This window comes from Cervus elaphus, chromosome 2 (genome assembly GCF_910594005.1).
Source record: "Cervus elaphus chromosome 2, mCerEla1.1, whole genome shotgun sequence".
In the NCBI taxonomy this organism is placed as follows: Eukaryota; Metazoa; Chordata; class Mammalia; order Artiodactyla; family Cervidae; genus Cervus; species Cervus elaphus.
The window spans coordinates 5,375,689-5,396,463 of NC_057816.1; the positions used below are offsets into that span (position 1 = coordinate 5,375,689).

A 20,775-nucleotide genomic window follows, 5' to 3' on the forward strand; every position below is an offset into this window, starting at 1 on the left:
TGTGGCCCATTCATGTCGATGTATGTCAGAAGCTATCACAATGTTATAAAGTAATTATCCTCCAATTAAAATAAATATCCTCCAATTAAAATAAATTAAAAAAACCCAAAACCTCCCTCATGGCTGTCCTAGAAGGACCGATGGGGAGTTTGCATGTGGAATTGATCTGAGAACTGTGGAGTTCATCTGTGTTCCGAGTGCCCTGAGAGACTGAGTGGAGACTCAGGTGCAGGCAGGTGTTGTGGGCGGGAGCCGACTTCTTGCCCGTAGCTACTCCAGAAGAGTGACCTGGCTCGCCCTCAGGTTCTGCTGCTTACGGTGCTCTTGTTTCCAACAGAGGTGGCCTCAGCAACATGTTGTTCCAGTGCTCCTTGCCCGACACCCTGGCCTCCGTCGGAGACGAGCCTCGGAAGGTGCTCCTGCGGCTGTACGGGGCGATCCTGAAGATGGTGAGTCCCTTGGCTGCTCGGGGTGGGGTGCCTGGCCACAGTTCTCATCCTCTTAGCCTGATTACCTGGGAGGAGATTTAAGATGTGTTAGTGGTGCTGTGGAAATTATTTAAAAACACGGCTTTTATTGTAATCAGGCTGCACCCCTGAGTTTTTTTCTTTATTATTCCAAGTGAATTCTGTCTTACTATTTGTTAGCAAACTAGTACAAGTACCACTTTTAAGTCCAGAAAAAGTACAGTGTTGGTCAAATCTGTAATAGTGCTTTGATGATGCCTAGATTTTCCCCACACTGAAATTTTCAGCTCAGACTTAGGTTGTAAGGTTCCAATGTGGGGAAGGTATGGTTTGTTTAGCATCGTCAGAAAGGGGCTACAGGATAACCTCAGTGCAAAGGAACAAGCTCAGTGAAGCTGAATTTAGTAAGTACCTCCCTTTGAGATTTATTTTAAAACTTTGAGTTTGTTAGATTTTTAATCTTTCTGAATTTTTATATGACTTAAATAATTGAATCTTAACATTCAGTTAAAGTACCTTATTTGTTGAATTGTCTTAACCAATTATATCTCAAATGTCTGGATTAAAAAAAACCTATACATGAATTTATCATTTTACTGAACACACATATAAATGCGTGTATATTGCAATGGCAGAATTTTTATATCCATTTAAATCTTCCTCGGAAGGGCCCGTTTTGATCCTCATGAAATGGAAAATTAGTTTTCTCACTTAGTTTTTTTTTCTAAGACTAGTCTCTCTCAGCTCAGTCTAAAAAGCAGGTCATGTCCATTACTTGTGATAATCGATTATATGTTTAGAAATAATAAAGTTGCCGTTCTGGGTGTTAACGCACTTAAAAAGTTGTCATGATGTGACCAAACCTTCCCATTAGGTAGCTTCCCATTAGGCTTGTCAGGCTCAGAGGGTGAGGGTCTGAGGTTGGAAACCAGCCCGCACGTCTGAGGAAGCCTGAGCTGCCGTGGAGTTGGGTTCTCACTGACACCCGGCTCTGCCCGCTGACCCTGCGGTTCAGTTTTTTTATTTAATCAAGTTGCAGTCTCAGAGAAGTTCTTGAAATACTCAATTTACGTCCTTTTGGTCTTTTAGTGAAATCAGCTCTCAGCCATTCCCCCCGAGGACTTTCTGTAACAGTGAAGTCCCATTTCGGCTCGTTTGTTTTGTATGCTTTCATTTAAGCAACACTTTAAAAATACCTTAATATCCACCTCCTGGAATCGCAGGCAATAAGACTGTTATTTACCTCTGATTCCTGAGGCTCCTGTTTCAACTTGAATAGGAGCGTGTTCAGCGTGCACTGTGTGCCCCCCCCGAGCCAGATGGGGTCCCGGAGCCCTGTCCAAAGGGGATGATACGCTGATCCATGCTGTCCAGGACACCGGTCACCAGCCACCTGTGGCCATTAGGCACACTTGAAATGTGGCAAGGGCAGCCACGGAATGGAGTTTTAAACTTTATTTAATTTTAATTCGTTTAAATGGACACGGTCCCGTGTAGTTGGTGACTGCTGTGTTGGCCAGCACGGCTCTAGAACGTGCCATGTTAAGGATGGGCAACTTAGAGAAAGCCAGCTGCAGCATAGCCCGTGCACCCCGAAATTTTCTTTTCCCCAAAAAAATGAAGATTCATCATCTGTAGTTAATATCTACCTTTTTTGAAATTTTAGCAGTCTAGAATTATTACATTACAGTGCTTAAGTGCAATAGACATGTCTGGAAATAGAATTTAACAGAATTCTCTGTCCCAATTTATTTTTAAAGGGAAAGAAAGATTATTGGGTAACTCAATAGAAAAATAGAGAATAATGGACGCCACTTAAAATGAATTTGACTTTTTACTGAGCTAATGGATCAGAGCATGTTCTACACGCAGTTCTAACGGGGGAGGTGGGGGCAGCACTCTGCATTTAGCTTCTCAGTTCTATTTTTACTAGGCTGTCAGTTTCCATTCCTAAAACTGCATCTGCTGATGAAGCACAGAAGCTATGCTTGAAAGCACACGGGTAGAGAGGGAAACAGGTTGCTCACGAGATCGGTACTGAGCAAGCGTCTGACGGCCTCACAATTGACTCATGAGACAACAGACTTGCTTTGGTTAGAAAAAGACCTGTTCCTTTGCTTTCTAGGTGGGACTCGGTGTTTTCACTTAATTACTCAAGTTCAAGTACACTTTTGATTGAGCCCCTAGTTCAAGTACACTTTTTTTGTTGAAGTATGAACTTAGTAAAAACTGTGAAACCTACAGCCTCAAATATTTTTGGTTCCCACGTTCTTCTGGGCTTGGCAGGGGCTCTTGCTGCCAGTTAAGAGTTTCAGACGTTAATGGCCCTTGTCAACTGCTGGCTATTGAACACTTGGGCAGCACGAGGAGGGAGAGAAATTCAGGATCTCTGAGCAGGGACTTCTGTTTAAGAGGGAGGAGGAGTGGGGAGTCAGGGGTGGAGACTCAGCGGCCAGTAAGACACTATCCAGGTGCAGCGCCCTGTGCTTTAAAAGCTGGGCTTTCGTGGCCTGGGGCCAGGATTTTACCACAAGTGTGAGTTCTTCCTCTTCTCCTATTTTCAAGTCAGATTTAAAAATGTCTATTACTTATTTTGTTGCTGGGTCATATTGCTAATCACCTCTTTGCGGTGAATCTGGCCTCCTATGGGAGGAGGGGTATTTATAGTCTACAGGTTATATTCCCATCATAACTGAAAAAATGGCCAGAATTGATAGTAACTTGTCAGGATTTGCATTCATTAAGAGATGTGGCTGAGCAAATATGAAACCCAAATAATAAGTCATATTACTTTCATGAATGCATGGATTAAAGACAGAAATATCATACAATACATACGTCATGCTTGCCTTATTTTTTGCTCTGCCTTAGAGGAAAGCACACACACGTCCCTATACATGTGTGTGCATTTATGGTATTTCCTGCATTGGCCATATAAATGCAGTTTTCACATCCTTCAAGCTGGGTTAGAATAAGCTCCTTCCTTGAAACATGACAAATCATGACAGCATGTGATGATCAGCTTATGTAATATTTTCTCAATGTTTAGCTGTTTGGCTTAATAACATGAGAGCCTGGTTGAGTTTCACACATCCCTTCTTTCCCTTTCTCCTCCTTGTTTTCAGCTCTGGGACTTTTTACCTCTGTGAGAAGCGAATATTCAATAGTACTTTTAAAATTTGCATTTACAATCATTCACAAGTAACTTGGTTTAAAATAATTAGTTGCTTCTCGACTTTCTCATTCTTCGTCTTGGTATTGTGAGATGTCTGACCTTGTTTCCATAGCAGCCCTGAGATGCTCTCTGGTGCAGCTCACCACGGGCTAAACAATAGACGGCCAAGGTGAAGCCTCCCGGCGTGTTTAAGGCCGACAGTTCTGTCCCCACACAGCTGTCTCTGCCAGCCCCCATTTCTCCACGAGATGAATCAGAAGCACACTTCCCAGCTGAACCCTGGAGGTTCTGTTCAGGATTCGTGTTAATTTTAGGGGCGCATGAAAGTCCTGCATTGGACAAGAGGAAAATGGGCCCTTTTGAGAATGAAACAAGATCAGACACACACAGCTTGAAAAACTGCCACACCACACAATATTGTTTGTAGGAGATTATTAAACACAAAAATATTGGTCTGATCTTCAAACAGTGTACGTCAGTAGAATGTAGTGTCTATTTCCCATGGGCCAGCTCTAACTTTAATGAAAAGGAGGTTATCCTCCTTAGCTGGATAGACGATGGAAACTGAAATTAACCATAAAATCGACCATAACTAAAGCAGGTAGGATAGCTGAGTAGAAGCCTTGAGAAGTCCTGGTTTAGTCTTTGCCATTGTGGGAAGAGGTATAATTGCTAGAAGAGAGCTTGAACTGATGACGTCAGCTGCCAATGTAACGTGATTTTTTTTCCTTTCTGGTTTCTGGGAAGGAACATGCGCTCTGCATCGTCCAGCAGCAGCCTTTTCCCAGAAGCGAGTTTGGCTGATTACAAATAACCAGTTTGCTTATTTATCATGAATTGTGGAAGACACAAATGTCAGTACGTATTGTCCCTTCAATGTGACCTGTGCCAGTGGGTGGAAGTCTCAGGAGGCTTCGTCCCCGCCTCTGTCAGAACAGTGACTGTGTGGAGCCGGCCCCTTCTCTGCATGAATGGAGAGATTCGGCCTGGCCTTTCCCAACGGCCTCACAGGCCTGAACGCTTGTAACACACCCTAGATCTCTTGAGTGTTGTCTGGGGAACTTTTGTTTTTGTTCTCTGAGTAATAGAAGGCTAATATTAGTGCTTGTTGAAGTACTAACCATAATAAAATGAAAGGCATCAAGGCACAACGCAGATATGTCTCAGGGACTCAAAGAGCACTGTCTGGGGCAGAGTCTTTTTTGAATCCAGAAAACCAAAAGTCACCGTCCCTGTCTTAACCCCAGCTTAATTGAGAATTCAGGCACGATAAAGTCCGGAGCCGCCCACAGGTAGTCAGCGGTAAACTGCTGGCACCCCGAGAAGCTACCTGTGAGCAGCACTTGGTTCTGGAGCCGAGATGGGGTGGCCGCCCCACTTCACGCAGAGCCCAGCTCAGTCCCCAGTGGCTGGGCACACGTTCCCGCCGGATGAACACGGCGCATTGGGTTTTTTTTTTTCTCATTGTATTAGGTCACTGTGACCTAATTTACTCTACTTTTAAAAACCTCTTCTATGTTGAGCATGGTGTAATTATATCTATTGTAAAGCAGTCAAAACCTTCCTCCCGGAAGTGAAGCATCTTTCTAGTATTGCGTGTTCCCATTTGGTCTCACTTAGCATTTCTTCCATGAATCCTCTCAAAGGCAGTTGCCAAATTACCCCCTACCGTGGTACCACCTTCCATACCTGCTTTGGTGCCTTCTTTTGATAACGAAATAAACCACAGGCTACTTTGTCTAATTTTGACATGTGCCAAGTGTCTTTTGTCTTGCTGGTCTTAAATGTGTGGGGTTTATAGCATGAAGCCAGGACAGAGGTCTGGCCCCTGGAACGCTGGTGTGACTGCAGCCGCCCTCTGGGAAGGAGTGTCCTGTGTTGGGTGGCGTGAGGGGCGTGGGGAATGTACGCCTTTAGCTGTATGTGCATGTGTTCTCTGCTGCAGGCTGCCCATGCGATCGTGCGTGGAGCACTCTGGTTTCCAGGTGACAGACACGGTTCACGGTATAGTATGAGTCCTCTGAAGTGGGAGCCTTCTCTACAGCTTTCGTTTCTTTCTTTCAGTTCTTGGTTTCAAGAAATGTTTTTTAAAAAAAACACACAGTTATAATGCTTTTGTTAAGTAGCACCAGCTACAGTTTGTGCTTGCTTAAAAAGCTACAGTAATTAAGATTTCAGAATGCTATGTATTTGAATATATCACTTTGGGGTGGTTGTTTTTTTTTTCAGTCCCAGGCAAATCAGATCCCTTTCTTCTGTTTCCTCAGTAGAAAATGACAAACATTTAGTAATTATAGACGTTTATGGGCCTCAGCTTGAAAATTCATTTCTAGTATTCAGCTGCTGCTTCTCTCATGCCATTTTCAGCCTTCAGGAAATGCCACGTACATACTGATGTTGTGGTTGGAGTTGGAAGCTTCCTTCTCTGCCCTTATCATGTAGTGTCCTTCTCCACACCCCGGGCCTTTACGAAGCTCAGCAGTGCTGCTCTGACGTGGGAGGACACACAGGATCTGTTCCTGGGAACGTGCTGCCTGCAAGTCAACCTTGGGGTGCTCATGCCGGAGGAACCCGAAGCCGTCAGAGTCCTGGGGCGGCAGGTCACCTGGGGTCAGCCCTCAGTTTTGAGAAAGTCACCTTCGGAAAGCCACCTTCTTTACCTGGCCTTGCACTCACCTGCCTCCCTCCTAGCTCAGGTCTGCCTGGGGCCTCTTAGAAGTTCTAGTCTCCTCTCCATATTGGTCACATCATCTGGTTTTGCAGAGTTCAGTGGGATCAGACTGTTTTAAATAGGTCCTTGAGTAGATGGAACACACTCTAGACTCCAGTGAAATGTTGGAAATCTTCATCCATTTCAGTTCTCACCATCCCTGTGTGTTCACTAGAGAATCACACAAGCTATACTTCAGGCCACTTCGTTGTCGCCTCACATCTTAATGTGTTCTGTAAAATATTTTCAGAAAATGGTGGAAGAAGCCGTAAGAGCAGTAAATATAGAATGTTTTCATAGAAATCAGGAAGCAGGAAGGTTAGGGTCCATGATATTGAGGAGAAAACATACTGCAGAAGGTTACTGAAGAGCCGCATCCCTGCTGTGCATTCCTGCCACCTTGGCCAACAGGGGTGGCAGCAGGTGTAGCCCCGACACTGAGAACCTCTTCTCTCCGCTGAGTCACCTTCAGAACCACAGGCAGGCGGGCAGGAGCCCAGGGTGAACCCTCGGGGCGCAGTTCAGCAGGAGACCCTCTGGTTAGTGGAGAGAGGGAAGGTTTTCCCAGACCGAGTCTTAGATGCCCTAGAAGCTGAGTCTAGCTAACATTTGGCTTATTCTTTCTTAATTACTCATTTTTGGATCCCAAAGCTCTTTTATTAAAAGGCTGCAGCCAACTTAATCTTTTGTTTTATACGAGCCTTTAAAAGAGACAATAGGTGAATGATCCTTGCCCTTATTGTGTGTAGATTCCCGTTTGTGTCTTTTATCTCTGTAGCCACCATCATGTTTAACATGGTACAACCTCCTCCTTCTGACATTATCTGTAATTGATGATTTGATTTTAAATACCATTTCCAGCTTAGTATACTAGTGAAGACTTGTCACTCTTCTTTCTCAGTTGGTTCATCAGTTTTCCCCAACCTACCCCACAAGCAGCTAATGCAGTAGTGGGTCTTTAAATGCACTGTGAAGATAAATGTTTCAGGTTTTACACATGATATTGAAGTAGCTGCATGCCCCTCTATTTACACACACAGCGACACGTACACAGACCAGGGAAAATTCGGATGCTGCTTTTGTTCATCCAGCAAATGTGGCTTTATTAAAGTAGTTTAATCATTAAACTAGTTCCCTCATCATTAGCAGAATCTTTTATTAACAACTGCCCAAGCAATGAGAGTTTATTTGGCTTAAACAAATGTAAAGAAATAACCCTGTTATAGTGTGGAATATTAGGTAACTTTTCTTCATAGTCTTTAAAGTATGAAATCCTTTAAATGCAATTTCATCAGAAGAGTAAGATTTGAAACCTTGTACCAAATATATTTCCTGTAGAAATAGCATACCTTTAAATACTTTCTAAGTATAGGTGTATGTAAAGTGAAAAGTCAGAGTCCAGTTTGGTCTCATCTTATTACCTAGCCAATAGTGTTTAGGAATTTAGAGTTTAAATTTAGAGATGCTTGGCCAACCAAAATTCTGTTTCAGCTTTTAAATTCTTCTGTGACTTTAAAACAAAATGTAAACCACACCCCCTTTTTTACTACTATCCCGTTAGCCTGTTTCCTACAGCAGAGCTGATGAATACTTAGATTATAATGAATACTTGTAGATTCTCTTGAAAACCAAGCCCAAACTAGGAAGAAAAGAACAAGAAAGACGGCAGGAAACCGGTGACAGTGTATTTTTATTATCATTGGATATCTTCTCTCTTTGTAGCATACAGTTCACTTATTTAAGTGTACAATTCAGGAGTTTTTAGTTTATTCCTAGAGTTGGGTATCTTCTTTAGCATATCTGGTACATTCTGACTTCTTAGGTTTCAGTGTTTATTTTAAAAAACATTTTATTATGGAGAATTTCAGATGTATATAGAAGTAGACCAGAAGAGCGTAGCGAACCCCAGGTGCCCAATATTTGTCTGTGTCTCTGCCCAGCTTTCTTTCGTCTTTACCCTCACTTGTTCTCTAGGGTTCTTCCAGATTTCATAGTATTTCTTGCATGCAGCTTTCAGTCTGTACTCATGTAAGCTGATTTTAAACACATGACCACAGTAGTGTCGAAAATGAAAATTTTAAAACAATTATTTAATATTAAATGAGTTAGTGTCCATATTTCTAATAAATGTTAAAACTCACCTTTATTTTATAACTTAATGAAAGCTAATTTTTATTAATGTACAAGCTAGTTGGTGAAGAACTCAGAGTCATGTTAAGTATTTGTATATTGTATTTTAATATCTGCTTTGATTAAATCTGTGCCTCTGAAATCAAATCCCAGAGATTCCAAGTTAAGTTTTACCTCCTTTCTCCCTGGGCAGAAAGGCCTCCTTTTCGGTAGCTCTCTCTGCGGAAGGCCACTTCCCTCACCTTTCTGTGAATATTCAGCCTGCTTTGCTCTTCTTACCTGCAAGATCGAGGGACCCTGAGCATTCTGTACTGAGGAAACGGAACAGAGGGCTGGGTACAGCAGAAGTCCGTCTTGCCTTCCTGATGGTGCTCTGATGGGGGGGTGGGTAGTGATTCACGGAGGGCAGAATGGAGTGGGCGGATGGGGAAAGTATTCATAGAACTTACTTCTACCTAATGACGCTACTTTGTTAAAAAGAAATGGCCTTGGGAACTAAGACAATTGGTAACTCAGATGAGGTGACTCGCTGTTGTTGAGAGCACCATCAGGCAAGGGAGAGGGACTTGTGTTGGCTCAATAACCCCTTAACTGTATCTGCCTAAGAAGATACAGTTCAAGTAATAACAGCATAGAAATAACCACAGTCTAGAAGTGTGTACAGGTCAAATCCCGTTACTGCAGACCTCAGTGGGGTCTCCAAATTCCTTCTTTGTCTCTTCCTATGAAGTATCAATATGTATACTATCAGATCATAGAACTTGTTCTGTTCTTAGTGTCCTTTGGGGAGAGAAAGCACAAGAATTTAATCTTTGGGGGGCATTGCAGCCCCCTGGGTATCCTACCTAATGCTGTAGCCCGTCTCCCCACTTCTGGGGTCACAGACCTGGGTCTCCCCTCGCCAGGCTCCATCGCCCTTGGTCACTCCTTGAGCTTCATGGCGCAGGAGTGTTTATTTGGTCCTGCCATCCACAAAATGTTGTGAGCACCAGGATTTGTTGGGAAAGACCAACAATAAAGAAAAGGTGGAGTCCCTGTTCATTAGGAATTTGTGGGCCACTGGGGAGGGGCCAGCTGGAGTGTAGGCTAAGGCCACGCTGCAGTCAGGAGGGCGTTTTGCACTTAGGGAAGGAGTGAGTACCTACTCCTCCTCCCTAGCGTTTGTCCCACCCCACGTCAAGCCATCAGCAAGAGTAAAAAACTGTCTCTGTAATATTTTCATTTTGCAGTTTTCATTGTAACGGGATTTAACCTGTAACATCTTTCCATCAGAGAAATGCAGATTACACAAAAGAAAATCGCATATATCCCCCATTTGTACTTCCTGCACTTTGTACAAAGTGTACTCACTGTGAGCTAAAGATATTACCAAGTATGTGTAAGTGCAAGTCTTTGCAGATAACTTCATATGAACATTACTTTGTTTACTTTTTATATTGAGTAAACTGGAACATACACTATTTGTACAGAACGTACATTAAGATGTCTGTGGGAGATTATTCCCGTGTTGATGGACGGGAGTGGTCGCTCTGTCTGGCTAGGTGTTTTGAATGGTGCTAGAGTAGCTGGTGGTGCTTAACGTGGCATTTTTTTTTTTCCTGTCCACACTTTCTACCCTTGGTACAGGTATTTTTGATAAAGCTGTGGAATGGAAAGGTATGTTTTTCATGGGATGTTCAAGAATCTTTTACCTTAAATTTCTGTAAGAGCTTCCTTTATGGGCCTCCGTGTCTGACTTAAGCAGACTTAGTTTAATAAATTAAACAAATAACATTTTTCTAGGGGCAATATTTGAGTATAAACTTTGACAGGACACGTAAGTTTCTCCCTTGCTTTCCCCTGTCTCCCGATTAAACACCGTGTGAAGGTTTTTAAAGCACTTGGGTGGGGGTTGCTTTTAAGGGCTCAGATCTGCCGTGAGGGGCCGATGAAGGCAGACAGTGGCTTGTGGAAGGTCAGACTCCGGGTGTGTTCCTGATAGACTCCTGGTTACCGCTCACTTGCAATTTCATTGAGGAAAGGGCTGTAGAAGTCTCTCTCAATACGTTAACAGATGAAGTAATTTTAGGGCCTGTATTAAATTGGCTCGGCCTCTCTCGGGTGGAGAAGACTCCACGCTGAGCTAGTGGCGGCCCGACCAGCAGGCCTGCTGCCCGCACGGGGCACCCTCGTCCACCCAGTGCTGACCTTCGGTGGCCACGGGCCTTGTGCCCCTTGGCCTTGTGGGACAGTGTCTTCCTGGGCCGCTGCTGCCTCAAAAGGCCCACCTGGCTAAACCGGTGAGCCGGCCGGGCGTTCACGGGAAAGCTCCCTCCGCTGACTTTCCTCCAACGATGAAATTGTAAAAGGTACCAGGGTGGTGGTGAGGTGGCGGCTATGCGGACCCCCCAGCGCCTCCCTTTCCTCCTGAAGCAGTGAGGCTTCCTCAGGTGTCGGTCCGAGTGTGGGACTCTGGTGGTGCATTTAGACTGTGCAAGAAACCCTCGTTTAAAGATCTGTGCTGTCTTGTACACCCTGACTGTTCTGATGGCTGCTGAGTGAGTGCCTGCTCAGCGTTCCCCATTTCACCGGAAGTGTTTGCTTTTTCTCGTTCGTAGCGGTCCTGTAATAAGGAGGGATCCGAACAAGCTCAGAAAGACAGTGAATTTCAAGTAAGTAATTCAGCCCACCCTGCGTCCGGTGTGAGGTGTGAGCTGGTGGTGGGCCGGGCAGCGCTGGGTGGACGAGGGTCCCTGTGCGGCAGGAAGCGGGCACGGGGTCTCCGCGCCTCGGCCCCGCTCTGGCTTTGTCCCTTGCTGTCCCTGAGTCCTGGTTGTGTCCCAGAGGAGGGGCTCCGGGTACTGGGAGCCACCTCAGGAAGAGGCCGCGAAGAGCCCGTGTTCCCGGCTCCTGCCGAGGGTGTAGGGAGGACTGTAGGGAGCTGAACGGCACTTGAGCTGCGAGGAGACGGCAACTTGGGTGGCCGGCGCGCATGATGTTCCGACGTGGAGGCGGCCTGGCGTCCGCGCTGCCCTGACTCTGTCATTGCCCAGGGGTCTCAGGGGCTGCCCGTCCCCGGGCAGGCGGGAGTGTTTTTCCCTCTGCACCGCAGGTGGACCGTTTACCATCTGAGCCCCGAGGGAAGCCCTCTCGGTGTGGTGCCCGGGTCCAGAGGCTGCTTCTGAACTGCGAGGTCTCACTCCCAGCAGTGTGTGTGCTCAGAGGAGCTTCAGGTCAAGAGCACCTGGCCCTGAGACTCAGAGGTGGGGAGTCCAGTGCTGTGACCCCCACACTGCAGGGAGTGACTGTTGTGCAGCCCACTCTCCCAGTGTGCGGAGGTGTGTGTGCAGTGTGTACACACACACACGCTGTGGATGAAAGAAATACCTACATGCATGTGAATAAACTGGTTTTGTTCATTGTACACTTATTGTGGCATGCAGGATCTTTAGCTATGGCATGTGAAATCTAGTTCCCTGACCAGAGATCAGACCTGGGCCCTCTGCATTGGAAGTTAGTCTTAGCCACTGGACTACCAGGGAAATCCCTCTCTTATTGTCTCTTATTGTGAAAAAAGTGGCTTAAAACTCAATATTCAAAAAACAAAGATTATGGCATCCAGTCCCATTACTTTATGGCATCCAGTCCCATTACTTTATGGCAAATAGATGGGGGGAAAGTGGCAAGTGTCAGATTTCATTTTCCTGGGCTCCAAAATCACTGTGGATGGTGACTGCAGCTGTGAAATTAAAAGGGGCTTGCTCATTGGAAGAAAAGCTATGACCAACCTAGACAGTGTATTAAAAAGCAGAGACAAAAAAAAAAAAAAAAAAGCAGAGACATCACTTTGCCAACAAAGGTCCGTCTAGTCAAGCTATGGTTTTTCCAGTAGTTGTGTGTGAATGTAAGAGTTGGACTGTGAAGAAGGCTGAGCACCAAAGAATTGTTGCTCTTGAACTGTGGTGTTGGAGAAGACTCTCGGGAGTCCCTTGGACAGTAAGGAGATCAAACCAGTCAATCCTAAAGGAAATCAGTCCTGAATATTCATTGGAAGGACTGAAGCTGAAGCCCCAATACTTTGGCCACCTGATATGAAGAACTGACTTATTAGAAAAAGACCCTGATGCTGGAAAAGATTGAGAGCAGAGGAGGAGAAGGGGAAGACAGAGGATAAGACGGTTGGATGGCATCACTGACTCAATGGACATGTGTTTGAGCACACTCTGGGAGATGGTGAAGGACAGGGAAGCCTGGCGTGCTGCAGTCCATGGGGTCGCAAAGAGTCGGACACAGCTTAGCGACTGAAGAACAGCAGCAATACTAATTATTAAAATGATCAAGAAACAGGAATTTAAGAGAGCTGAGATTATAATGGAATAAAAGTATTGACGTTCTTTCTCGAGTTTCCATGGATCTTCTGCCTGGGCCCAGCTCCAAAGACTGGAGGGTCTGGACTGTGTGCTCTTAGGGGAGACCCTGACTGAGCTGCTGTCGGGGGGTAGTAGCTGATGTTCTGTCTTCAATCTCCTGGGCCTTTGCGTACAGACCTCTGTCTATACTGGGATTAAAACTGTTGGGTCACTAGGCCCTCCGTGACGCTGAACCAAAGTGTATTTTCAGTTCTTGTTTCACCTTGATTTCTTAGCAGCCAAGGGGCCGGGACTCAGGGGCACCAAGCGAAGGCCCTTCCTTTACTCCATCCCTTCCTTGCTTTCTTTCTGGGCTCGTTCTCCTATTGTCTTCCCCCCCCTCAGTATTTATTTATTTCTTTGGCTGCACCGGATCTTACTTGTGGCACACAGGATCTTTAGTTGTGACATGTGAGATCTAGTTCCCTGACCAGGGATCAAACCTGGGCCCTCTGCATGGGGAATGTAGGGTCTTAGCCACTGGACCACTAGGGAAGTCCCTCTCCTCTTGTCTTAAGTACTCGAAATCCCCAGGCCCGACGCCCTATCCCTCCCTACTCTTCCCAGATCACCTGGTCCAAAGCTGGTCCTTCGTTTCTCCTGGAGGCCAGGGATCTGCAGCTCCTCCAGCCAATGGAGCTAACCCCAGCTGCTCCCTGTCTCCCAGGGTGTCTCACCAGGTCCAAGACTGAACCCACATTCTCTTTCAGTCCATCCTTTCTGGGCAGGCCAGAAGCAGGAAGTCACCTCCGTCACTCTTCTCCCCTCACCCCATGTCCCACCCACAACTCTGTTGGTTGTTTTCCTTTGAACCAGACCTTGGATCTGTAAGTTTCTCTCCACCCAGGCTGTGAACCTGGCTAGTCCAAGCTGCCCCAGCTCCCCTCGGGGCTCCCGCTTCCACTCTTGTTGCCCACAGACCATTCCCTTCGTCATCACCAGAGCCATATTTTTGAACTGCTCATCTGATCATGTCGGCCTCTCGCTGACAGTCCTTTGGTGATCGCTTTCTCTCCTGATCCAAGTTAGGTGAGCTTTATCCTACCAGGTCCGGGAGGCCTGACCCCACGGAGCTTCCTAGCCAGATTTCCACTCGGGGCCCAGCAGACAGCAGTAGTTGGTGCTGTTTGTTTATGATCCCCTTGGGTCAGAAGGTGGGCAGTCGGTGGTCAGAACAGGGAAGGTGGTTGGTCTTTGAGCCTCTTTGAATGGCTGGCCTTTGTCTCCTCTCCCTCAAACCTGCAGGAGGCCCGACTCCATTTCTGCTTAGGGGGCCTGCGAGTCTGGTTGGCTCACCTCCCTGGCCTGCAGTGGCGGTGTGTCCCACCTTCTTTCCTCTTCAGACTCCCCCTCCCCACCAGGGAAGCACTGTTGTATCCTCTCAGGAGGGTCATGTTGTTGTTACAATCTGTGTATTATTGCCGGATTTAATTTTTCTCAGAGATAAAGCCACACGGATAAAGTGGAAAGACAGTCTCACACTTCCTCCCGCCCCTTCTGCTCCTCTGCCCCAGCTGCATTCTCAGCCCTGTCCCCGTGGCCTCCTGAACCACTCTAAGTTTTGTTACCAGTGACTCATGTGGCCGCTTTCCTCTGCCCCCTGTTCGCCGGCAAACACCGCTGCCCCGTCCTGACAGCAGGCGTCTCCCCTCCCCCACCACCCCGTCTCCATCCGCTTTCACGGGGTGGGCTGTAAACCTCCACTGGGGCGTCAGATGTCAGCCTTCTGTTGCTTCCTTAAGTGAACTAGAGTAGGAAATGTTGGAAAGCATTGCCGAGCTGTGAGCATGTATGGTTTGTTTCAAGCATGTGTGTATGTGTGTGTGCGCACATGCGCACCCTGGCTTGCCATGTACAGTGTGAAAGCGTTGCTACAAACGTGGGGTGTCCTCGGGCTCCATGCTGCTTCCTCCTCTTGGGCCAGTTCATGTAATGCTGTTCTGACGCCGAGGGCTATCTGGCCCAGACCCCTGGGCAGCCCTGGGGGCTCCTCCAGACTGGTTCCGTCCTCTTCCTCCTGGGTTCCTCTGCTCTGCACATCAGCCCTTCCCAGGGTCCGCATCTCTCCTTGAGGGTGGCCACCGCCCTCACACTCTGTCAGGATGCCCTCTGCTCCTTCCCTGCGTGTGCCCCAGTCTGCCGATGGCCCTGCTCACTTCTGGCTGCTTCTGTCCCTGGAAGGCAGGCGCCGTCCAAGCAGTGGCCACGTATGTCCAGTTCTTGTCTCCTTGGGGCTGGAGTATATAAATATATATTTCTGAAGCCAGCGTGAATCGTTTCCAGTGGAGGTATTGTCTTCTCTCCTGAGAAAGCAGGACCAGCTGTGGGTGGACAGTCAGAGTCCAGCCCAGGTGATGGGCAGCGGATCGGGTCGCGGCCCTCACACCCATGTTTCCCTGGGTGCGCTTTCCTTGAAGGTTTGGAGACCCGAGGTTACCTGCTGTCGTTCCGGGACTTGGTGTGTTCTTTCATTTTCTCCCTCTCCCAACTCTTCACTCTGCTTCTCCCTGCTGTGGATAAATGCTGACCTATGACATCACAGGAAGACAGAGGTGTTTCTTGTTCACACTGTGCAGAGCAATGCCAAGGGGAACTGGGACACTCCAAAGTCTCTTCGCTCTTCTCTCTGCCATCCTGGCGCTGGTTGACTCTGCTCAGGAGGGTGCTGACGGTGTGGGCTCTGCCGGGGCAGGAGCACCGGCGACAGGGTGAGGGCAGCTCCCGCGCTCTGCACGAGCAAAGCGCCGGACTTCCTGAGGTCATGGCCTGGGCTAAATCCGTGTCCAGATCTAGACATTTCAGACAAAAGGGCCATTTCTGATTGGGTGCATGTGTCCCCAGTGCCCTCCAGCTTAGTTACTCTACACAAAAAAAGTTGAAAAACCAAACTTTAATTCTCACAGAATTCTGGCTACTTAGGACAGAGGATACCCTGGTCCTGCTCTTGGAAACAGTTGGGAGGGGGTTGGATCTTTGAAGTGGGAGGTTGTACAGAGGGCAGGGGTCTGCCAGGAGCCACTGCCTGTGGATGGCCTTCTCCCGGCCTGATCCCAGCACCCCCTTTCCACGATATGAGCCTCCATTTTGCTTGCGGGGTGTCTCTGAAGCTGGCCTTGAGGTAAACAGGCCCACGCTGACCATACCTCCTGCCGAGGTTTGCCGTGAGGTCAGGTGAGAGAGAGAAAACATTCTGCCAGTTCAGCAGAGCTGTTAGGAATTTGTTGTCATTCTCTAAGGATTTAAGGAGTAGCACCTGTCTGGTAGAAATCCTCCTCAAATCCATGAACCTGACAGATCGATGCTGTGTCTGGATGGTGGTGTCTTCATCTGCTTGGACTGCCAGGAAAAACCCCACGTTTACTGTTCATGGTTCCAGAGGGTGGCGGGCGGGGTCAGGGTGCCAGCACTCAGCTGGGTTCTGGTGACAGTCCTTTCCTGGCTGGCAGATGCCGTCTTCTGCCTGTGCCCTCACGCGGCAGGGAGAGAGAGAGAGAGAGAGAGGGCCTGGGAGAGGGTGCACACTCTCTGGAGTCACCTCTTAACAAGGTGCGGACGCATTAGGGCTCCGCCCTCTAAAACTAATCTAAACTCAGCCTCATCTAAACTCAGCACCTCCCAAAGGCATCTCCAAATAGCATCTCACTAGGGGTGAGGGCGTGAACGAACCTAGGACTTTGGGGAGGACGCAGTTTGGTTCGTTGCAGTCATATGTACAGAACTGCAGGTTAGTGGGATGGGGCCTCTCAAGGTGGTGATGGTTAGACCTGGCAAGGCGGTGATGTCATAACTCACTAGGTGGTCAGACATAGTCGTGGGGATTACACGAGGTGGTGGATGGATTACCCAGTCCCCCAAATATAAAGTGACTGGGTCACCTTTTACCTTGATGTGTGTCCCATATCCTTTGAAAGCAGTTGTTCCTTTTTGTTTTTTTATCGCCAACCTCAGAATCATGTCCCTGCCTGGTGAGTTTGTCCTGTGAAGTCTCTCCATCTGTTTTGGTAAAATGAGTGTATTTTAAAAACTGTGTTTTATGTGAACAGTGTTTCTCTGAGATCCTGTCCACCCAGCCCCTTTCTGAACAAGGGGTGACAAGGTCACCCCTGAGTGTTTCCAGACCACACCTGACACCCCTCCTGACACATCGACCTAGAAGCTCCACCTGCAGAAGCTCCTTCAGAGAACTGGATGTAGGGCTTCTTCCCACCCGTCCACCCCAACAGATGGACACTCTTAAGCTATGATTTGCTGCTGAAGGGAAGAGGACTAAGAAATGGATTTGAATTGAGAACAAAAGATGGATTTTGAAGGCAGAATGACTCTAGATCCCACTTAGTTATTAGGACTAATGTAGCAGCGTCTGTGACTTGGTGTGTTCTTTCATTTTCAAACAAACATTAAATGACAGGATTGGGAGTAAAAGCAGAAAACAGAAACCTTGACTGCTTTATGCTCCAGCACAGAGCAGGCCTGAACCAGTAATCCCAGGCATAGCTTCCTGGGCGGAGGGCCCTTTGCCTATTTACTCTCACTGGGTGCTGTCAGCCGAAAAGCAAATTAACCTTCACCAGGACGGTGGACTGTGTGGCCTTTGATGAGATGCCAAGGGTGAGACTAAATTGAAGTGGTAAACTATTGATACTGTTCTATTTTTGGAACCAGTGACCTAAATTCAACTAGAATTTTGACTCTCATCAATAGAGTGGGATGCTTACCAGCATCCTAGTGTTAGTCATTCGGATGTGTCCGACTCTTTACGACCCCTTGGACTGTAGCCCACCAGGCTACTTAGTCCATGGAATTCTCCAGGCAAGAATATTGGAGTGGGTTACCATGTCTTACTCCAGAGGATCTTCCCAACCCAGGGATTGAACCTGCATCTCTTAGGTCTCCTACACTGGCAAGGGGGGTTCTTTATCACTGAGCCATCTGGGAAGTCCTTGCCAGCATGAAACCTGCAGTTTACCAATCTGTTTCTTCATATTTAAAGTAGGGGCGACGATGGTAACAACAAGTGTAGTATTAATAACAATAACAACAGTAGTAGTAACAGTGCCCAATCAGAGTCGCTGTGGGAATAGATGAGCGGCTCACGTGGAAGGGCTTCTGGCGCCGGGCATGTGGCTGACCCGGTAACCGTCTGCGTGCCACTGTGTTTCAGGGCGCCGAGGCCATGGTCCTGGAGAGCGTCATGTTTGCCATTCTCGCCGAGAGGTCGCTGGGGCCGAAGCTCTTCGGCATTTTCCCCCAAGGCCGCCTGGAGCAGTTCATCCCGGTAAGGAGTGTGGGGGCACTGGTCGGGGCTGGGGGAGGCCCACAGAGAAGGTGCAGTCTGTGTCATCACTGCAGGGGCCCGGGCACCGTGATCCGAAATAGTGTGGCCTGTGTTAGCACAGGAAACAAAAGCGGGATTTCTATTGAATTTGCATCAAAACCTCTGTCTTTCCTGCAAAGGTACATTCATCCAAATCAAAACACACTGCCAGACCTTGTTTAACTAAGCTCCGCAGATACTGCGTATTTTACGAATTGGTTTGTGGTGGCCCCGCACTGTCAGACAATGGTTAGCATTTTTGAGCAATAAAATACTTTTTAATTAAGTCGCTGTGGGACTCTTCGACATAATGTTATAGCCACTTAATGCACTGTAGTGTAGCGTAAGCATAGCTTTTGTACATGCTGGGAGACGGAAACATTGACGTGACTCGCTTTGTTGTGGCATCACTGTGACCGTGGTGATCTGGGACCGACCCCGGTATCGCCAGCTACAGCTGTCCGTGGAACTTGGCGCTGCATCGCCCTCTAAAGCTGCTTGCCTTGGAACCAGGCCCGGTCACCCAGGGCTCATCTCCCTGGCCCTGGTCACAGAACCACTGCAGGAGGTGGTCCTGACCGCACTGACACATGTCTTTGCCCTGCAGGGGCGGGGCCGCTGCTCTTCCCCTCCTTGTCTCCCGCTGCCTGCTTCGCTGTGGGGCCTCCCCTGCCCCGTGCGCCTGTCGGGTTCTTCACGTGGCCGGGCCCGGCTCCGATCCCGGTTCCGAGAGTCAGGGCCATGCGCCCGTTCTCCCTGTGCTGGCCTGTCGTCAGTGTCGCCTTAACGTCTGCCGGTCAGGGTCGTGGGCACGGTCCCCGCCTGGAGCTGCTGGGTGCCAGGCTGCCCGAGGGCCGGAGCGGGAAACGCTTCCGGTCAGCAGCTGCCTTGAGCATCGCGCCTCGCGGGCCAGCTGGGCAGGCGGAGGGGCCGAGCTGGCGGCAGAGCTGGATGCAGTCCCGTCGTAAACTGTTGGAGACGCGCCCGGCGTGTTGTGCCCGGGGAAGAGGCCCCCTTCAGCATGGGGTGGGGCGACTGGAAGGCAGGCCTAGGGGTGCTACGATTGTACGTGGGAAGGATGTTCTCTCCAAGAAGTGGACCTTTGCAGGTGGCCCGCCCCTCCCTGAGCAGTGCTGTCTGTGGGCACGGTGCCCCTTCAGGAGGAATTGTTCCCTGGACAAGACTGAGATGCCCCCAGAGAGACTCTAGGTCTAGGGTCATGTGACCTCACATGTCAAGTTTACCTGGATAAATGCCATCTTTTCACTCCTCTTTTATTTCAGAGCCGGCGATTAGACACTGAAGAATTAAGTTTGCCAGATATTTCTGCAGAAATAGCTGAGAAAATGGCCAGATTTCATGGTATGAAAATGCCATTCAATAAGGAACCAAAATGGCTCTTTGGAACAATGGAAAAGTAAGTGGTCAGGCGCGTGACTCTCCCATGGCTTTCCCCAGGGCTCCTCGAGTCTCCGGAGCAGTTCTTGTTTGCCCTGAGGGTCAGAGGCCTTTCTCAGTCCCCCGGCGCACAGGCTGTCTGCTGGCACTTATGGTCTCATGAATAAATCATTCTAGCATGTAAAAATCAATTCCTGAGCCATGAAAGAGGAGTGTTTGCAGAAATGCTCCTGAACAGGCTGGGTGGGCAGAAAATCAACTTCCTAGACTCTGGGGTCGGGGGCCCTGCAGATTCTGCATGGTCTCTTGAGTGGGAGCCCCGAGCCGAGATCATGGTGAACTGAGCCCTGATCCTTTGCTTCCCTCTCTTCCAAGATACCTGAATCAAGTGCTGAGAATTAGGTTTACGGGGGAGTCCAAAGCGAAGCAGCTGCACAGGTTCCTCAGCTACAACCTGCCTTTGGAGCTGGAAAACCTGAGGTGAGTGAGTGCTTCCATGTCCTGCCTTGGCGAGTGCGTCTGCCCAGACATGTAAACGCCCCGAGTCACTGCGTCTGCTGCCAGGCAACCCTGCAAGCATCGTCTCAGGCCTGGTGTCTTACGTGGGGTTGGTGGGATGAGTTTAAACAGGTTAATTCTGCCGTCTCAATTTTACACGAGCGGCATCACCTTCCTCTGATCATCCATGAAGGCTTCACGGAGGAGGTAAAATGCTAGAATTCCAGGCCCGGTCAGTGACTAGGGCAATAGGTTTTTTCTGAAACAAAAACAAAAAGCAAGAACCCTTGGGACAGGCCGGAGGGTGTCAGCAGACAAGGGATACAGTTGGGCCCAAGCTTGGGAGGGCACAGAACAGGAAGCTTGACACAGGTTTCTGAGTAGACTATAGGGGTATCCCTAGGCTGTGGGGCGTGCAGGGTTCTAGACTCTCACCCATAGCTGAGTGTCAGTATTTCCATCTTTCATTTCTCACAAGTTTAAGCATCTGCTGTACGGACATCAGGAATGGCTCCGAGCTATTATGACCAAGACATCCTGCAGGGAGCGTCTCTTTTGTTGGGGGAGAGAGGAGACAAGTAAATAAAATAGTGTCAGGTTGTGATGAGCGCTATGAAGGAAACCAGAGGCCCAAACAGACCCAACACAGGGCTCTGCTCGGCCTCCGTGGTCAGAGGGCTCCAAGGAGGAGGCCC

The 20,775-nt window shown here is 48.3% G+C and overlaps 1 protein-coding gene across 3 annotated transcripts in view; it reads left to right on the top strand.

The window, feature by feature from the left end:
• Window positions 1–20,775, top strand: part of CHKA (choline kinase alpha) — a 56,891-nt gene that overhangs the window by 23,650 nt on the left and 12,466 nt on the right. The window contains exons 2-7 of one of the 3 annotated variants that reach the window (XM_043924739.1): window positions 338–449; window positions 10,109–10,138; window positions 11,080–11,133; window positions 18,032–18,145; window positions 19,468–19,601; window positions 19,958–20,062. In XM_043924739.1, coding sequence (XP_043780674.1) covers window positions 338–449; window positions 10,109–10,138; window positions 11,080–11,133; window positions 18,032–18,145; window positions 19,468–19,601; window positions 19,958–20,062 — 549 coding nt within the window. The remainder of the gene's footprint in view (window positions 1–337; window positions 450–10,108; window positions 10,139–11,079; window positions 11,134–18,031; window positions 18,146–19,467; window positions 19,602–19,957; window positions 20,063–20,775) is intronic. The other 2 variants (XM_043924737.1, XM_043924738.1) reach the window with 2 other exon arrangements.